The 14057-nt window shown below is 49.9% G+C and overlaps 2 protein-coding genes across 5 annotated transcripts in view; both read left to right on the top strand.

Annotated features, from left to right (window-relative positions):
• Ddb1 (damage specific DNA binding protein 1) overlaps positions 1–5682 on the top strand; it is a 29474-nt gene extending 23792 nt beyond the window's left edge. For both annotated transcript variants that reach the window (XM_008822339.2, XM_029556512.1), the window contains 6 exons: positions 1682–1852; positions 2225–2334; positions 2564–2733; positions 2921–3023; positions 4273–4396; positions 4908–5682. In XM_008822339.2, the coding sequence (XP_008820561.1) occupies positions 1682–1852; positions 2225–2334; positions 2564–2733; positions 2921–3023; positions 4273–4396; positions 4908–4991 (762 nt within the window). In that variant the 3' untranslated portion in view covers positions 4992–5682. The remainder of the gene's footprint in view (positions 1–1681; positions 1853–2224; positions 2335–2563; positions 2734–2920; positions 3024–4272; positions 4397–4907) is intronic.
• Positions 5683–11661: 5979 nt separating this feature from the next.
• Vwce (von Willebrand factor C and EGF domains) overlaps positions 11662–14057 on the top strand; it is a 30645-nt gene continuing 28249 nt past the window's right edge. For all 3 annotated transcript variants that reach the window (XM_008822458.3, XM_029556622.1, XM_029556659.1), the window contains exon 1: positions 11662–12182. In XM_008822458.3, the coding sequence (XP_008820680.1) occupies positions 12073–12182 (110 nt within the window). In that variant the 5' untranslated portion in view covers positions 11662–12072. The remainder of the gene's footprint in view (positions 12183–14057) is intronic.

The raw sequence follows: 14057 nt of genomic DNA on the forward strand, positions 1-14057 counted from the left end.
GATTAGATACAAGCTCCCAAATACTTTAGACATTTTTGGCCTTTGGAACAGAGTATGTTGCAAGAGGCCCATGGATATTGTGAGTTTTAACCAAGAAACTGGCTACTTTTCTTTGGGTCTTTTTTACCCTAACTGCCTAGCCAGTTCTTACTTCTTACTCTTAATCACACCATCCTCTGAAGAGGTTACCCAAATTGCCAATAGGGAATCGGGATGCAGTCTGCTCTGGCTTCTTCCTTGCTGAACAGGGATGCAGGGCAAGGAAGGCAATTGGGGTTCCCCTTCAGTGGGTCTATCTAAAAGACTCCCAAATTTCATAATTCTTATCTGTAGGAAGGACCTTTTTTTAAAAAAATGAGTGTATTGCCTGCATGTGAGTGCACCTGTGTTGTGCAGTGCTGCAGAGGTCAGAAGAGGGCTTTGGATTCCCTTGGAACTGGAATTAAGGACGGTTTGTAGTCGCCATGTGGGTGCTGGGAATCGAACCTGGGTCCTCTGCAAGAGCAGTCAGTGCTCTTAACCACTGAGCCAGCTCTCCAGCCCCAGGGACCTTTTTTATAAATATTAAAGTCACCAAGGACTGTACCCATGTTGTATGGGGGGTTGTGAGAGTAGGTGGCCGTTTCAAGGGGTGAGGGGCATATGGTCTGGTGATGGGAATTTTAGCATGGAAGCACATCTGAAGGAGCAGGTGGGGGTGCATAGAAGGTGATCCTTCCAGTCCTAGTGAATAAGAAGGGAATGATAAGCCAAAGCTTTGTGGAGGGCCATGTTTCAGTTAGAATGAGGCAAAGGGACTGTAGTTAATGACCTGCTGATGAAGGTGGGCTAGCCATTGCACTTCTCCTGAATGATTCTTGGAGTGCAAATCTGGGAGCTAGGGTTCTTTGAAAAAATCTTGTGAGACAGTGGCTTGGTCTAAATATTCTTCCAAGGAGTTTGTAGATGTGCAGAGGCTGTTGAGTTTACCTGGGCCCTGAAAGATCTGCCAGGAGAGGCCTATCAGCTCAGACAAGCTGAGTCTCTTATTGGAGCCTGGGCTGTGCTCCAAATGACTGCTGGTTCTGAAGCATCTTCAGTCTTTGAGGATGAGATTGAAATTAAAGAAGGACATTAGTGGAGAAGAGAAGCAGCAGTTTCTTTTACCTTCCTGGTGCAGCCAGACACAGCCATAGAATCCAGTTCTTCAGATTCCTTTAATTATCACGTGTTTCTGTTGGAGTTTTCCCATTGTTTTCTTTACTCATTGAGCTGTTATGAAAAGTTTTAGGAATGTACAAGTACAAAGTTTGAGAATGGTTCAGAAAAAGGCAGTTTGTTGGAAGGTGATCTTTTTGTTTTTTCATCAGGAAATTATGGTTGGATCTTTTCTTCCTAGAGATATTTCTGTAGCTCAGTGACCAAAACAAACCCACTAGGAGACTTAGGGTATTTATAGTATTATACTTAGACTATTATCTCCCCAATTTGGACTGTTTTTTTTACATAAAAGAAAACTTTGTATTCCTAGTTTTATGTATTTGTTTTCATAATTCAGCAATATATTGTACTGAAGGAAAAACTGTTCACTCTAGTACAGATGTAGACCATTTCCCAATGCCACTGCCCTGTGGGAGCAATGCTACAAATGGGGGACAGATGTTCCTGAAAGGCTGGGTTCAGATAAAACCTGCCCTTCCAGGTGCGGCTTTATGAGTGGACCATCGAGAAGGAACTCCGCACTGAGTGTAATCACTACAACAACATCATGGCCCTCTACTTGAAGACCAAGGGAGACTTCATCCTTGTGGGCGACCTCATGCGCTCAGTACTGCTGCTTGCCTACAAGCCCATGGAAGGAAACTTTGAAGAGGTAGTACATAGACCTCTTGCTATACCACAACTCTTGTCAGTGTTGGATGGCAAAAGATAGTTAAGCCCAGTGTGTGTGTGTGTGTGGGGGGGTCCTCCCTGAGCCATAGTATGTGTCCATTAAGTGGTTTAGAGACTGCCCACCCCTAATCTGAAATCAAGTAGGCTCCATCTCTGAGAAATTGCAACCAAATGGTTTATGTTAGCCAGAGTGTTGCAGAGGAGAGAATCTCTAGAATGACCATTATTATACACAGGGCTACACCTTCTGTAGGTGGGGCCTTGGCTTCTGACTAAAAGTAAAATGAATTCCAGAACCAGAGTCATGCAAACTACTGCCTGTAATTTTTTGTTGTACTTTGTCTATTTTAAGATTGCCCGAGACTTCAATCCTAACTGGATGAGTGCAGTAGAAATCTTGGATGATGACAATTTCCTGGGGGCTGAGAATGCCTTTAATTTGTTTGTGTGTCAGAAGGACAGGTGAGTGGCTATTATAGGAACTGTGACTGGGTTGGGCCTCTGGATCTATGGGGCTGAGGATGTTGGTGTTGTATGGGGCTCAGACATGCCCCTTGGTGGGGAGAATTTCCTTTCTAAGAATCACAATCGTCCAGATGGGCTCCCCAGGATACTCAGCACATAGTATCTGCCCCATGTGGTCCCATGTTGAGGCTTGTTGAGGAAGTGGGTGACATCTCATGCTTTTCAGCGCTGCCACTACCGATGAGGAGCGGCAGCACCTGCAGGAAGTTGGTCTCTTCCACCTGGGCGAATTTGTCAATGTGTTCTGCCACGGCTCTCTGGTCATGCAGAATCTGGGCGAGACTTCTACCCCAACACAGGGCTCGGTCCTCTTTGGCACGGTCAATGGCATGATTGGTAAGGTCACCCTTGCAAGACATACTCAGGCTTCCTGCCTGAAAGCTCCATTTGGAGGGACAGGGAAAAGCAAATGGGCAGACCTAGAAGTTTGCTGCAGCAAGCTTGACCCTGGCTTGCCTAGTGACAAAGTGCTTGGTGTGCGCTCTGGAGTGCTCTGCAGCTCACTGCCCCATTCCTTCTTCAGGACTGGTGACTTCACTGTCAGAGAGCTGGTACAACCTCCTGTTGGACATGCAGAACCGACTCAATAAGGTCATCAAAAGTGTGGGCAAGATTGAGCACTCCTTATATCCTTCCTTTCTAGAGCCTCTCCCTGTTGGGAAACACATACAGAGAGCTGTATTTGTCATGAGTTGCTTCTGGAGATGTTTTATTAACTTTGTTGCCTGCCCGTGTGCATAGGTGGCCTTAGGTCAACCTCAGGTGTTGTTCTTCAGGAGCTGTCCACTTTGTTTTTTATACAGCCTCCCTGGGACCTGAGGCTCATCAATTAGGCTGGGCTGGCTGGCCAGAGAGTCCAGAGATCCCCCTATTTCCCCAGCAGTGGGATTATACGCACGTTCCGCCATGCCCACCTTTTTACGTGTTGCTGGGGATCAAATTCAGGTCTTCATGTTTGTGCAGGAAGCACCTCACTGCCTGAACCATCTCCTTCTCCTGCCTTTGAACCTTTGAATGTGAAAAATTTCAGTCATACCCAAGAGTAAAACGGGGCTGGTGCAGTGAATCTCCACATATTTAGCAAGTTGTGACAGTCCATCTTGGAGTTTACAGTTTAGTTCCTCTACAGGCCTACCTCACAGCTCAGGTACAGTGTAGGAGCACATGCTTTCAAGGATCAGAATAGGAGAGTGGGACTGGAGAGGTGGCTCAGCGGTTAAGAGCATTGGCTGCTTTTGCAGGGTATCTGGGTTTGGTTCCCAGCACCCACATGCTGCTAACAACCTTCTATAAACTCTTGTTTTAGGGGATCCAATGCCCTCTTCTGGCAAAACACACAGACACATAAAAATAAATCTGTACCCCAAAAAAAAGGGTGGGGGAAGAAGCTAAAACTCCAGAAACTGGAGTTAACCATCTAGGGACACTGGAGTCCTATCTTGTACAGGAGCAGTTGGAGTCTTCCTAGGCTAGGTGTGTAGGAGCTCCTGCCTGTCAGGCTGGTCCAGGGAGGGCTCTTGGTCTGGGTATTTGCTTGCTAGCAAGACTTTGGGCATCTCCTGGCTTTTTAAGCATCAGTTTATTTGTTCAGGAATCTCTTGGGGGTTAGACTTAGATGGGTGGCATAGACATCGAATTTACCTGGAACACTTTTTGAGAACATCCATATCTGTCTGGGCTTTATCTTAACCATTGAATCAAGCAATAATTCTTTGTTTCTTTCGATTACAAAAATATCCAAAAGTAATAGAAATTTCAGTAGAAACATTGTTTCCTATTCCACCCTGGTGGTCTCCCTCTTGCTCAGAAGTGGGGAAGAGTGAGAGCAGGGATGTTTGAAGATCAGCTACATTCTTCCTTAATTCACTTGTCTACTTGGAGATCCTTTCACACTGAGCGAAAGACAGAACCGGCCACAGGCTTCATCGATGGGGACCTGATTGAGAGTTTCCTGGATATCAGCCGTCCCAAGATGCAGGAGGTTGTGGCAAACCTACAAGTAAGCTGTGCAGTGTTTACGCTAGGCCATTCAAACAGGTGCCACAGATGGGGCCTCCAGGAGACTGAGGACTCCAGGCTCCTCTTGTGGGATTCATGGGGCCAGTGGCCCTGTGTGGCTCTTACCTGGTAGGGGAGTGTGAGGGCAAGGTAGTATAGTTGAGACTTGTTGGTACTTACTGTGTCTCAGACAGTGTGTTAGGCACTCTTTCTGTGTTAGGCTCTTCACATGAGGGGCTCTCTGGCAAGACTAGAAGGTGGGAGGTAGGGTTAGGATCCTCAGGAAACAAGTTTCCCCAATTCTGGAGTTTGGGGTATGACTTAACTGTGAAGGAGTGCCTCTGGGAGGGGATATTCACCAGTGGAGGTCTCAGAGCCAGCTTTGTTGACCTGGGCTGGGTTTCTGGTGAGCTCTTTCTCCTTCCTGTGGCAGTGGTAGCCAGTAGGCATTTGCCTGCCTGCTGAGGTACATACAGTACCTTGTCCCTCATGGCTTTCTTGTCTTGTTGCAGTATGACGATGGCAGTGGTATGAAGCGGGAGGCTACTGCAGACGACCTCATCAAAGTTGTGGAGGAGCTAACTCGGATCCATTAGCCAAGAGCTGGGGCTTCTTTCCTTGCCCTCCCCAGGGGCCCTGCTCTCCTCCCCTCCCCTCCTTCTCACATTATCTTCCTGGCCATGGGAAGCCTTCCCCAAGCTGGCTGACCCCAAAGCCACAGCTCACCTGTGTGGAAACAGGGCTTTCTAGAACTAAAACCAGTTCACTAGAGACCTAGGAATGGGCTGAAGGTGGAATATTTTCTCCCTGGATTTTTACCAGTCTAACATGATTCCAGCCATCACCTTGGACCACCAAGCCTTTAGTGGCATTGCCAGTTGGCCGCCTTCTGGGAGGGGGATGGGGCTTTTCTAGCCCTTTGGCTGAGACAAAGCTCTGTGCGCGTGTGGATGTGTGTGCAATGTCTCACACTCATGCTTTGTTCTCTGCTGTCTTCATGTAGGTTGTGGTTTGGGGAGTTTGAGGTGGGGGAAGAGGGTTGGGAGGGTTTCATTGTCTTGAAGTGAGAGCTTCCTTTTGCTTTCTTCTCTTGCCTCTGAGAACATCAGCCTGGAAGCCTATCAGGCCATGAGCATTCTGAGTGGAAACCTGGGGTGGTGGATGATCCCCAAGCCACAGCCCTTTTGTCTCGGGGAACTCCCTTCTTCACAGAGAAGGAGGGTAGGGGGCTGTGAATTGGTTGTTAGTTTCTGAATTTTACCAAATAAAGTAGAATCTAAGAAGAAAGATGCATTTGTTCTGTCTTCTCCCCTCTGCCCAGCTCTCCAGCATCCCAGGTGTACTCTGTCCATTCATCACTGACCTAAGTGCTGTCCCCTGCTATGTGGCAGCTGCTACCCATCCATCACCTGTTGGGTGAAATTCTGAGGATGATGATGTCAAGTTCTTAAAGTTCAGCAGTTGTTTGGTTGCTTCTGCTGGTAACCTGCCAGTCAAGGCCACTTGGGCTGCCTTTCCTGTCATTGTATGGCCAGCTGTGTGGACACTGCACCAATAGCCCCCAGGTGCTGCTCCTTGGTCACCAGGGACCTCCTCCCATGCCTCCCTGCTTCCTGCTGGGATATTTTACTCTTCTGGTCTAATCAAGTGAGCCTGCAATGCTTTTTGGATATGAAAGTACAGGAATAGGGCACCTATTTGAGAGTCACCTTAGTCCAGCATGGGTTGGGCCCATATTTCTGCCTGTGAAAATAAAGGCTGCTCTGACCTAATAGTGGAGCAGGCTTGGGCCTGGGCATATTTACTAGTCTTTCTTACAGTGTAAGGAAAATTGTGGTTTCAAGTTAAGCTATGGTATTGAGAGATCTTAACTTGAAAGGGCAAGGAAGTATCCTAGCTTTGGGGAGCCTTCTCTTCATTGCTTTGACAAAACACTCTGACCGATACCAATGTGGGGAGGAAAGGGTTTATTTAGCTTACATCTCCTGAGTCAGTTCATCAGGGGGCCCACAATAGGAACTCCGGGCAGGAACCTGGAGGCAGAAGCTGGAGCACAGACTGGAGGAACTCTGCTCACTGGCTTGCTCCCCTGGCCCCTGCTCAGCCTGCTCTCTTATCCAACACAGGCCCACCTGTCCAGGGGTGGCACTACCCGCGGTGGGCTGGGCCCTTCCACATCACTCAACAATCAAGAAAATGCCTCAGAGACATGATTGGCCACAGGCCAGTCCAATGGAGGCAATTCCCCAATTGAAGCTCCTTCAACCCAGGTGTGTCAAGTTGACACTAAAGCTATCCAGCACACCTTCCTAGTAAGGTTTCTTCCCTGGAGACACTGTTTTATTGCCCCCCGCCCCTTATGACTCTCCTGGGACTTCTGAGAGTTGAGGTCTTCAGAGAAGGAATAATTTGTATGTCTAAAGCTCCAGTTGGAGCTTGAAATGCCTGTGATTTGAGTTTACTTAAATTGTAAGTTAAGATTTATTTTCATTATTTTTAATTATGTGTTTGTGTGTGTGAGCATGTTAATGTGGATGCAGGTGCTATAAACGGAGCTGTCAGATCCCCTAGATTTGTGAGCTGCTTGATGTGGCTGCTGGTAACCCCACTTGTCCTCTGCAAGACTAGTACATGCTCTTAACTACTGAGTCATTTCTCCAGCCCCAATATGAATTCTTTAAAAAAAAATTTTTTTAATTGAATTCTTGTGATTTTTTTTTTGTGCAGTATAATTTGATGGTGTTTAGATCTCTCACCATCTGCACTGCCCCTTACTGCCCCCCCTTCACTCAGTTTAATGTACTCATAATATATAATGCAGCCTATAGAGTCTGATTTGTGTCCCCAAATGTCCTTTAGTGTGGGTCTATCCACTGGAACCTAGTTAACCTACCAACAGTCCCATACTCAAAAGAAACCGTTCCCACTTCTCAGCGGTCATCAGTTGCCGAAAGTTCCTTAGGTTGGGTTGGGGTTTCTTACCCACTTCCTCACGTCTGCTGGGATTTGTCTGGTTTGAGCTTACATGGGACTTGTGCATGCTGTCACCATTGCTCTGAGTTCATACGACAGCAGTCTGGAAAACTATTCTTTGTGGTCATCCACCACCTCTGGCTCTTATAGTCTTCCCAACCCCTGTTCTGCAATGACCCCTGAGCCTTGGGAGGTGGGAGTTTGATATATGTGTCCTATTTAGGACTAAGTACTGTGGCCTCTCGTTCTCTGCACATTGGCCAGTTGTAGGTTTCTATATTATCACCATCTTCTGCATATGGAAACCTCTGGTGAGAGTTCAGAGATGCATTAATCTTGTCAAGACTGGAGAAGTGTGCAGGAATTTGAATTCTTAAAATCACGGTTTGCGTTTGATGAAGGCCTGACTCCATGCCAGAGACCAACTTTAATGAGGCAGGCAAGCAACAGGCTCCAGATTGTGGTTATCTTTTTAATCTTATCCCTACACAGGCAGATTGATTGTAAGGTACCAGGAGCAAAAGCAATGTGCTGGGTGATGGTTCTCTGGTGGTTTTTTTTTCTTTTTTTTTTTCTCTTTTTGGGACAGGATCTCCCTGTAGCCCCAGCTTTCCTGGAACTTACTATGTAGACCAGGCTGGCCTTGAACTCACAGAGATCCGCCTGCCTCTGCCTCCTGAGTGCTGGGATTAGAGATGTGCACCACCATGCCTGGTGGGTTTGTTATTTTAAAGGCTGAGTTGAGACAGGATCTTACACTATATAGCCCAGGTTGGTCTGGAATTATAGTCCAGGTTAGCTTCAGTCTCCAAGTGCTGGGAATACAGGCATAAGGCACCATGTTCTGGTGCGCTCTGTGTGTGTGTATGTGTGTGTTTGACTTTTTGGAGATAGGGTCTTGCTTTCTAGCCTAGGCTGGCCTTGAACTCATGATCCCCCTAAGTCCACTGAGAGTGCTAGATTCCTAGGTATGCGCCACCACACTTGGCCATTCTGGGGCTCCTTAGTGGCCTGTCATCACTGAGACCCACTCCCTTGAGTTATCATTGACCTTAGTCTTGAACTTGGAATCTGAAGTCCTGGCAGTTTGCTGTTTGTTTCCTATAGGCATCCTGCTCAGGTTCTGACACCTTGGGTGGGATTGTTATCATTTCTTCCTCATACAGAGCCAGGCAGACTCATTCCACTAAGGTTCTGATATTCAATTCCTTGAAATATGGTTGCTGTGCTGTATGAGGATATCCACACAAAGGCTGATTCAGTTCAGTGCTTCAAGAAAGAAAAAGGCGATAAAGACAAAATTGCTTGATTTGGGGTGAGGAGGAGTGCTGGGGATTGAACACGGCCTGCTCTACCATTAGCTACATCTGCAGTCTAATGGGTTTTTGGTTTGGGTATGCTCAATTAATTGAATTCCAGAAACCCTTTGGAAGTTGGTGTCCTGCCTTCACACTCCCAGATACTCTCTTAAACACCACTAATCACCTCTCGGGGTGAAAGGCCATCTTCAGAGCATTGCTCCAGTCAGCTGTGCAGACACATCCATGCACCGATGAGCTGGCCTCACTCCAGGCCTCTGCACAAAGGGACCTTGGTGGAGAAACAATGGCTCATCACACAATCATTTGGGAAAGGTCTCAGGCTAGAGGCCAGCATCACATCCTACAGTCAGTCACTTGGATTCTCTGCCCTCAGTCGAGGGTCTCTTGTTATTGAGAAACTACAAACCCCAGAAACAGTAGGGAAGGAAGTTCCAAGGAACATCAGGGATACACCCATACTGGTCCTTGAAGTTGACCATTTGGGAGGTGAAAGACTCAAGCTGAGCCTAGGGCCAAACAAGGCAAGGAAGAGAAAATGGGGGCAAGGTGGATGCCAGTGCATAAAGAACCTGTAAGGGTATGAAGTGCAGGGCAGCTCAGAAAAGTGCATAGGGAATTTCCCACCTCTGTATTCAGTTTCGTATTGAGGAGATGGGGATTTTCTTAGGCACAAGGCTGCATTTTGCTATTCTACCTGTCACTGAGGAATGTAGATCAAACCCTGCCAAGGAATGAATGCTGCAGGGAGGAGGGTACAGTACCTAAAGTACAACCAAGAATGGAGGCAGCAGAGGGGAACTGAGGTGAGCAGAAGATGGCACCAGCCATGAGGGCTGTGCAAAGTGAACTCATCCTGTGTGACCCCTCTGAGTTTTAGAATCAGCTTCCCAGGGCTGGGAAGAAGGGGTACCTTGTGGACATGAATGGCAGTGGAAAGGAAAAGTACAGCCTCTGGATGCTTGAGGCGAAAAAGATGCCTTAGGTGTCTGAAGATTCTTATGACTGCAAGCATGCACACACATGGAAGTCACATTCATCTTTGGCAACCTGCTTGCTTGAACTTGACTAGATTACAGGATGGGCCAAAACCACATGAGATTTAGGTCCAAATGTGAAGATCTATAAATATCAGCCATGGGGCTGGCATCAGCGGTTAAAAGCACTGAGTGCTCTTGCAGAGGACCTAGGTTCGATTCCCAGCACCCACATGGTGGCTAACAACTGTCCATAACTCCAGTTCCAGGGAATCTGAAGCTGTGTCTTATACAACACAGGTACACTTAACATACATTCAGGCAATACACTCAGCATAAAATAAAAATAATTAAAAAGAAATCAGATACAGGTACAGATAGGGAGATGACTGGCAGCTTCTGCTTCATGCTGTCAACACAGAACTTGTACTAGTTTTCTCTTTATGGCAATTCCTGACAACACTTAAGGAAGGGTTTACTCTTGCTCACAGTTTGAAGGTACAGTCCATTATGGCAGGGAAAGGAAAGGGCCAGCAGCATGAGGCAGCTGGTCACATTGCATCAGCAATCAGGAAACAAAACGAATGCTGGTGCTCAGCTCACGGTCTCCTTTTTATTCAGCCCAGGACTCTAGCCCGTGTGATGGTACCACCCACATTTTCAGTGGGTATCTGACACTCAAACCATCCTGGAAACCAGCTGGGCATGGTGGCACATGCCTTTAATCCCAGCACTCAGAGGCTAGCCTGGTCTACATAGTGAAACCCTACCTCAAGAAACAAGAGACTGGAGAGATGGCTCAGTGGTTAAGAGCACTGGCTGTTCTTGCAGAAGACCCAGGTTTGAATCCTAGCACCCACATGGCTGCTAACAACCATCCATAACTCCAGTTCCAGGGGATCCTATACTGTCTTCTGTTTTCCTCGGGCATCACATGACACGGCTGCACTTAATACATACATGCAGACAGAACAGTCATAAAAATAAAAAAAATAACCAAAAAAGAAAAAAAAATCCCCAAACAAAACCAAACAAGAAAACCCAACCTAGGAAAAGCCACAGACACACCCAAAGGTTAGTTTCCTAGATAATTCTAAATCCAGTGGACAGATTAATCATCACACCTCAACAACAAAAAGCTCTTAAGGCTTTTTCCCCCTTACTGCAAATTCAATGTGCCATGAGCTAACAAGCATCAAACACCCAAGTTAACAGTTAGGGTGGGTAGACAGCTAGTGTCCAGGTCCAAGTTTACACTTACATTACACTCTGGTCACCAGTGTCAAGGATCTCAGGGACAGGCTGACGCAGAACAAAAGGACTTGGGTTTGTTTTCAGACAAATGCAATTATTTTTTAATTTTTTACTTCTATGAGTGTTTTGCCTGCATGTATGTAAGGGCACCACCTGCATGCAATGGCCTCTTCTGAGGCCAGAAGAGGGTGTCAGATCCCCTGGAACTGGAGTTACAGATGGTTGTTAACCACCATGTGGGTGCTGGGAACCAAACCCTGGTCCTTTGCTAGCGCAGCCAGTGCTCTTAAATCGCTGAACCATTTCTCCAGCCCCAAATGTAATTATTTTTAAAAACTAGCGTGAGGTGCTTCAAACCTTGCCAAATCCCCACCTAAACCTGTTCCCAGCCTGGGCCAGCTGCAAAAGGGGCCAAAATGCAGCCTCCTTGTTCTGTGTCCGCGCTCCTTTGCCAACTGCCCACTGCTTCTTTAACTCCCAGGTGGGGCAGGAAGCTGCCCATCCGACCACTTGACTCCCAAATAGCGTGTGAGTTCCAAATAGGCTAGTGCCCTCTGGCCACCGGGCGGGCTGACCCACCAATACGCGCGCCCAGCCCTGCTAGTAGGCTGGGGAGGGTTGGAAATTGCCTAGCCGCGTGAAACCCGGTGTCCTGAGTTTGAATGGCCACGAATCTCACCTGAGAATACAGACGGATCCGGCTCCAACCAGACAGGCAACGTGCGCAGCGTCTGGCGCAAAAGCCTTATTTATTCCCAAGTTTCTTTTCAACCCAGGCTTCGGTCTGAAGCCCTCAGCCATTCTGCAGAAGGCGCGACTTCCAAACTCAGGCTGCGGGGTGTGGGCCGAGGGTGAAACTCCGCCCTCGGGGTCCCTGATCTTTGCTCCCGCCCCGGGCTCCACGCCTCCGGGAGAGGCACTGGAGGGCTCCGCTCCTTTTGTGTGCTTCGCTCCTAGGTGCTTGGGACCCCCGCTCCGGCAGTCCTCCGCGGGCCCTTGCCCTCCGCTCTGCGTCCTTCAGCCTCCTGCCAGTTGGGGCGATCAGATCGCTGCTTGGCTCCCCGCCGCTCCAGGAGGAGGGGCCAGGGCCGACAGCCCCCTCCGGTGCGCGGCGCCCGAGCCCAGCGCAGCCCGGACACCCGCGGCTGGGCGTCATGTGGGCCGGACTGCTCCTCCGATCCGCCTGCGTTGCGATCCTGCTGCCCGGTTCTCCGGCCCGGGGCTACACCGGGAGGAAGGCGCCTGGGCACTATGCGGCGGAGAGGTAAGAGCTCGGCGTCCCGTCCCCCGCCTCCCCCCCCCCCCCCCCCCCCGGGGCGCCGGGGGGGGGGCGCCCCCGGGGGGGGGGGGGGGGCGGCGGCGCACCGCCGGGCCCCCGGGGGCGCCCTCCGCGGGGCCGCGGGGGCGCCGGACGCAGCGGCGCACCGGGCATCCTCCTGGGCGCCGGCGCGGGCGCAGTCCTGGGGGTCGGGACAAAGGGACAGTAACTTGGGCCTCTGGACGAGTGCCAGTGGGTGGCCCTGGCTGGGGGCCGTTCCGGCTGGGATATAAGGGAATCAGAGACCCCTGTTCTGGGCGAGCCCGTGTGCGCCTTGGGGCGCGACCGCTGGCTAGGGGTCCCCTGCACGTGCCATGTGGTCTCGACTGCCTGGCTTTCTGCCTTGGCAGTTCCGGGCCTGCCCTGCTGCACTGGTCGCTTTGGGGTTCGGGGCTTATTCTGTGTTCCTTGCTCCGCGCACCCTGTGGACCTTGGAGCCACCGACAGTTCTAGGTTACGCTTTGGTTTCCGCCCATGTGTGCACGCGCGGGCTGAGCAGTGGGAGGCGTGTCTTTCCAGATCCTGTCGCCCTTCCCTAGAGTGTCCCCAGTCCTCCGCCACCGCGGGGTGGTGAGCGTGTGTGGTGTGCGTGGTGCAGCTCGAAGCGAGGGAACACGCTCAGCTGGTGGCCTGGCCAGCGGCCACATCCTCCAGGGGCGGCCCGTGGGGCAGCCCTGGAGGCTTAAGCACGTGGGTTCCGCAGCTCCCTGCTAGTTCCCGCACAAACAGAGCGGCCCAGCGCCGACTCATCCTCCTGTCACCTGTCTGCCTGCCTCCGTGGGCCCTGGGAAGTTCCTTGGGGCTCTCTGGGCACGCTGCCCCTGCCTACCCGAGGGTGGGACTCCACCAGCTTCCCCAGGCACTCTGCCTTCTGCCACTTTGGTGGCACCGCCTGTCCCTTCAGAGTCACCCTTGGCTCAATTGCATAGCTCTGTTTGAGGATCCCAGGTGCCGGGCCCTCGTCCTACCATCACTCTAACCTGTGACATTACTGTCAGCTTGGTCTGCCCCTTCTAGTTTTGACTTCTGAGAAGTGCTTTGGGCCCCAGGGACAGTCTCCACCAGACTTTTCTGTGATTATTCTCCCAGCGCATTTCGTGTTCCCTGTGTCTGGTGCAGGGACAGGCACAGAGAGGGTGCTGTGTAAGGTGTCTGGCCAGCAGAATGACATTCCCATTAGCTCTGAACTGAAATGCAGGAAAGGATATCTGGCCCCTATTGTATTGACTGGATTCCTGGCACTGTGTGATGCTTAGCTCTAATAGTCAACCAGTTGCAACAAGAATCACCTATAAAGAGTTTCAAAGAGGGATTTTCTAGATCAGTTGGCCTGAGGGCATTTTTTCTTAATCGGTTGAAATGGAAAGACCCAGCCCACTGAAGGCAATACCATTTCCTGTGTGTGTCCTGGGCTGTCTGCAGTGACAGCGAGCTGAGCACTACACATGTGTGTTTCATTTCTTTCTGCTCCACTGTGGATGTGATGCCACTAGCTGTTTGGTTTTTTTTTTAGACTTTTTGAGACAGGGTCTTCTTGTAGCCCCAGCTGGCCTGGAGCTCACTATATAGACCAGGCTGGCCTCCCTAGTGCTGCACACCTTGACTTCCCAGCTGTGATGGACCATAATCTGAAACTGAGCTAAAATAAACACGTTCTCCTCCTCTAAGCTGCCTTTTGTCAGGATACTTTATCACAGAAACAGAAATGAAACTAGCACACCCTGCATCCAGCCATGGCCAAACCAGGTCCAGCCCCTATCACTGTCCCCTCCAGCCCCTACCCCTGTCCCCTCCAGCCCCTACCCCTGTCCCCTCCAGTCC

The sequence above is a fragment of the Nannospalax galili genome, unplaced genomic scaffold (genome assembly GCF_000622305.1).
Source record: "Nannospalax galili isolate Female #2095 unplaced genomic scaffold, S.galili_v1.0 scaffold1270, whole genome shotgun sequence".
In the NCBI taxonomy this organism is placed as follows: domain Eukaryota; kingdom Metazoa; phylum Chordata; class Mammalia; order Rodentia; family Spalacidae; genus Nannospalax; species Nannospalax galili.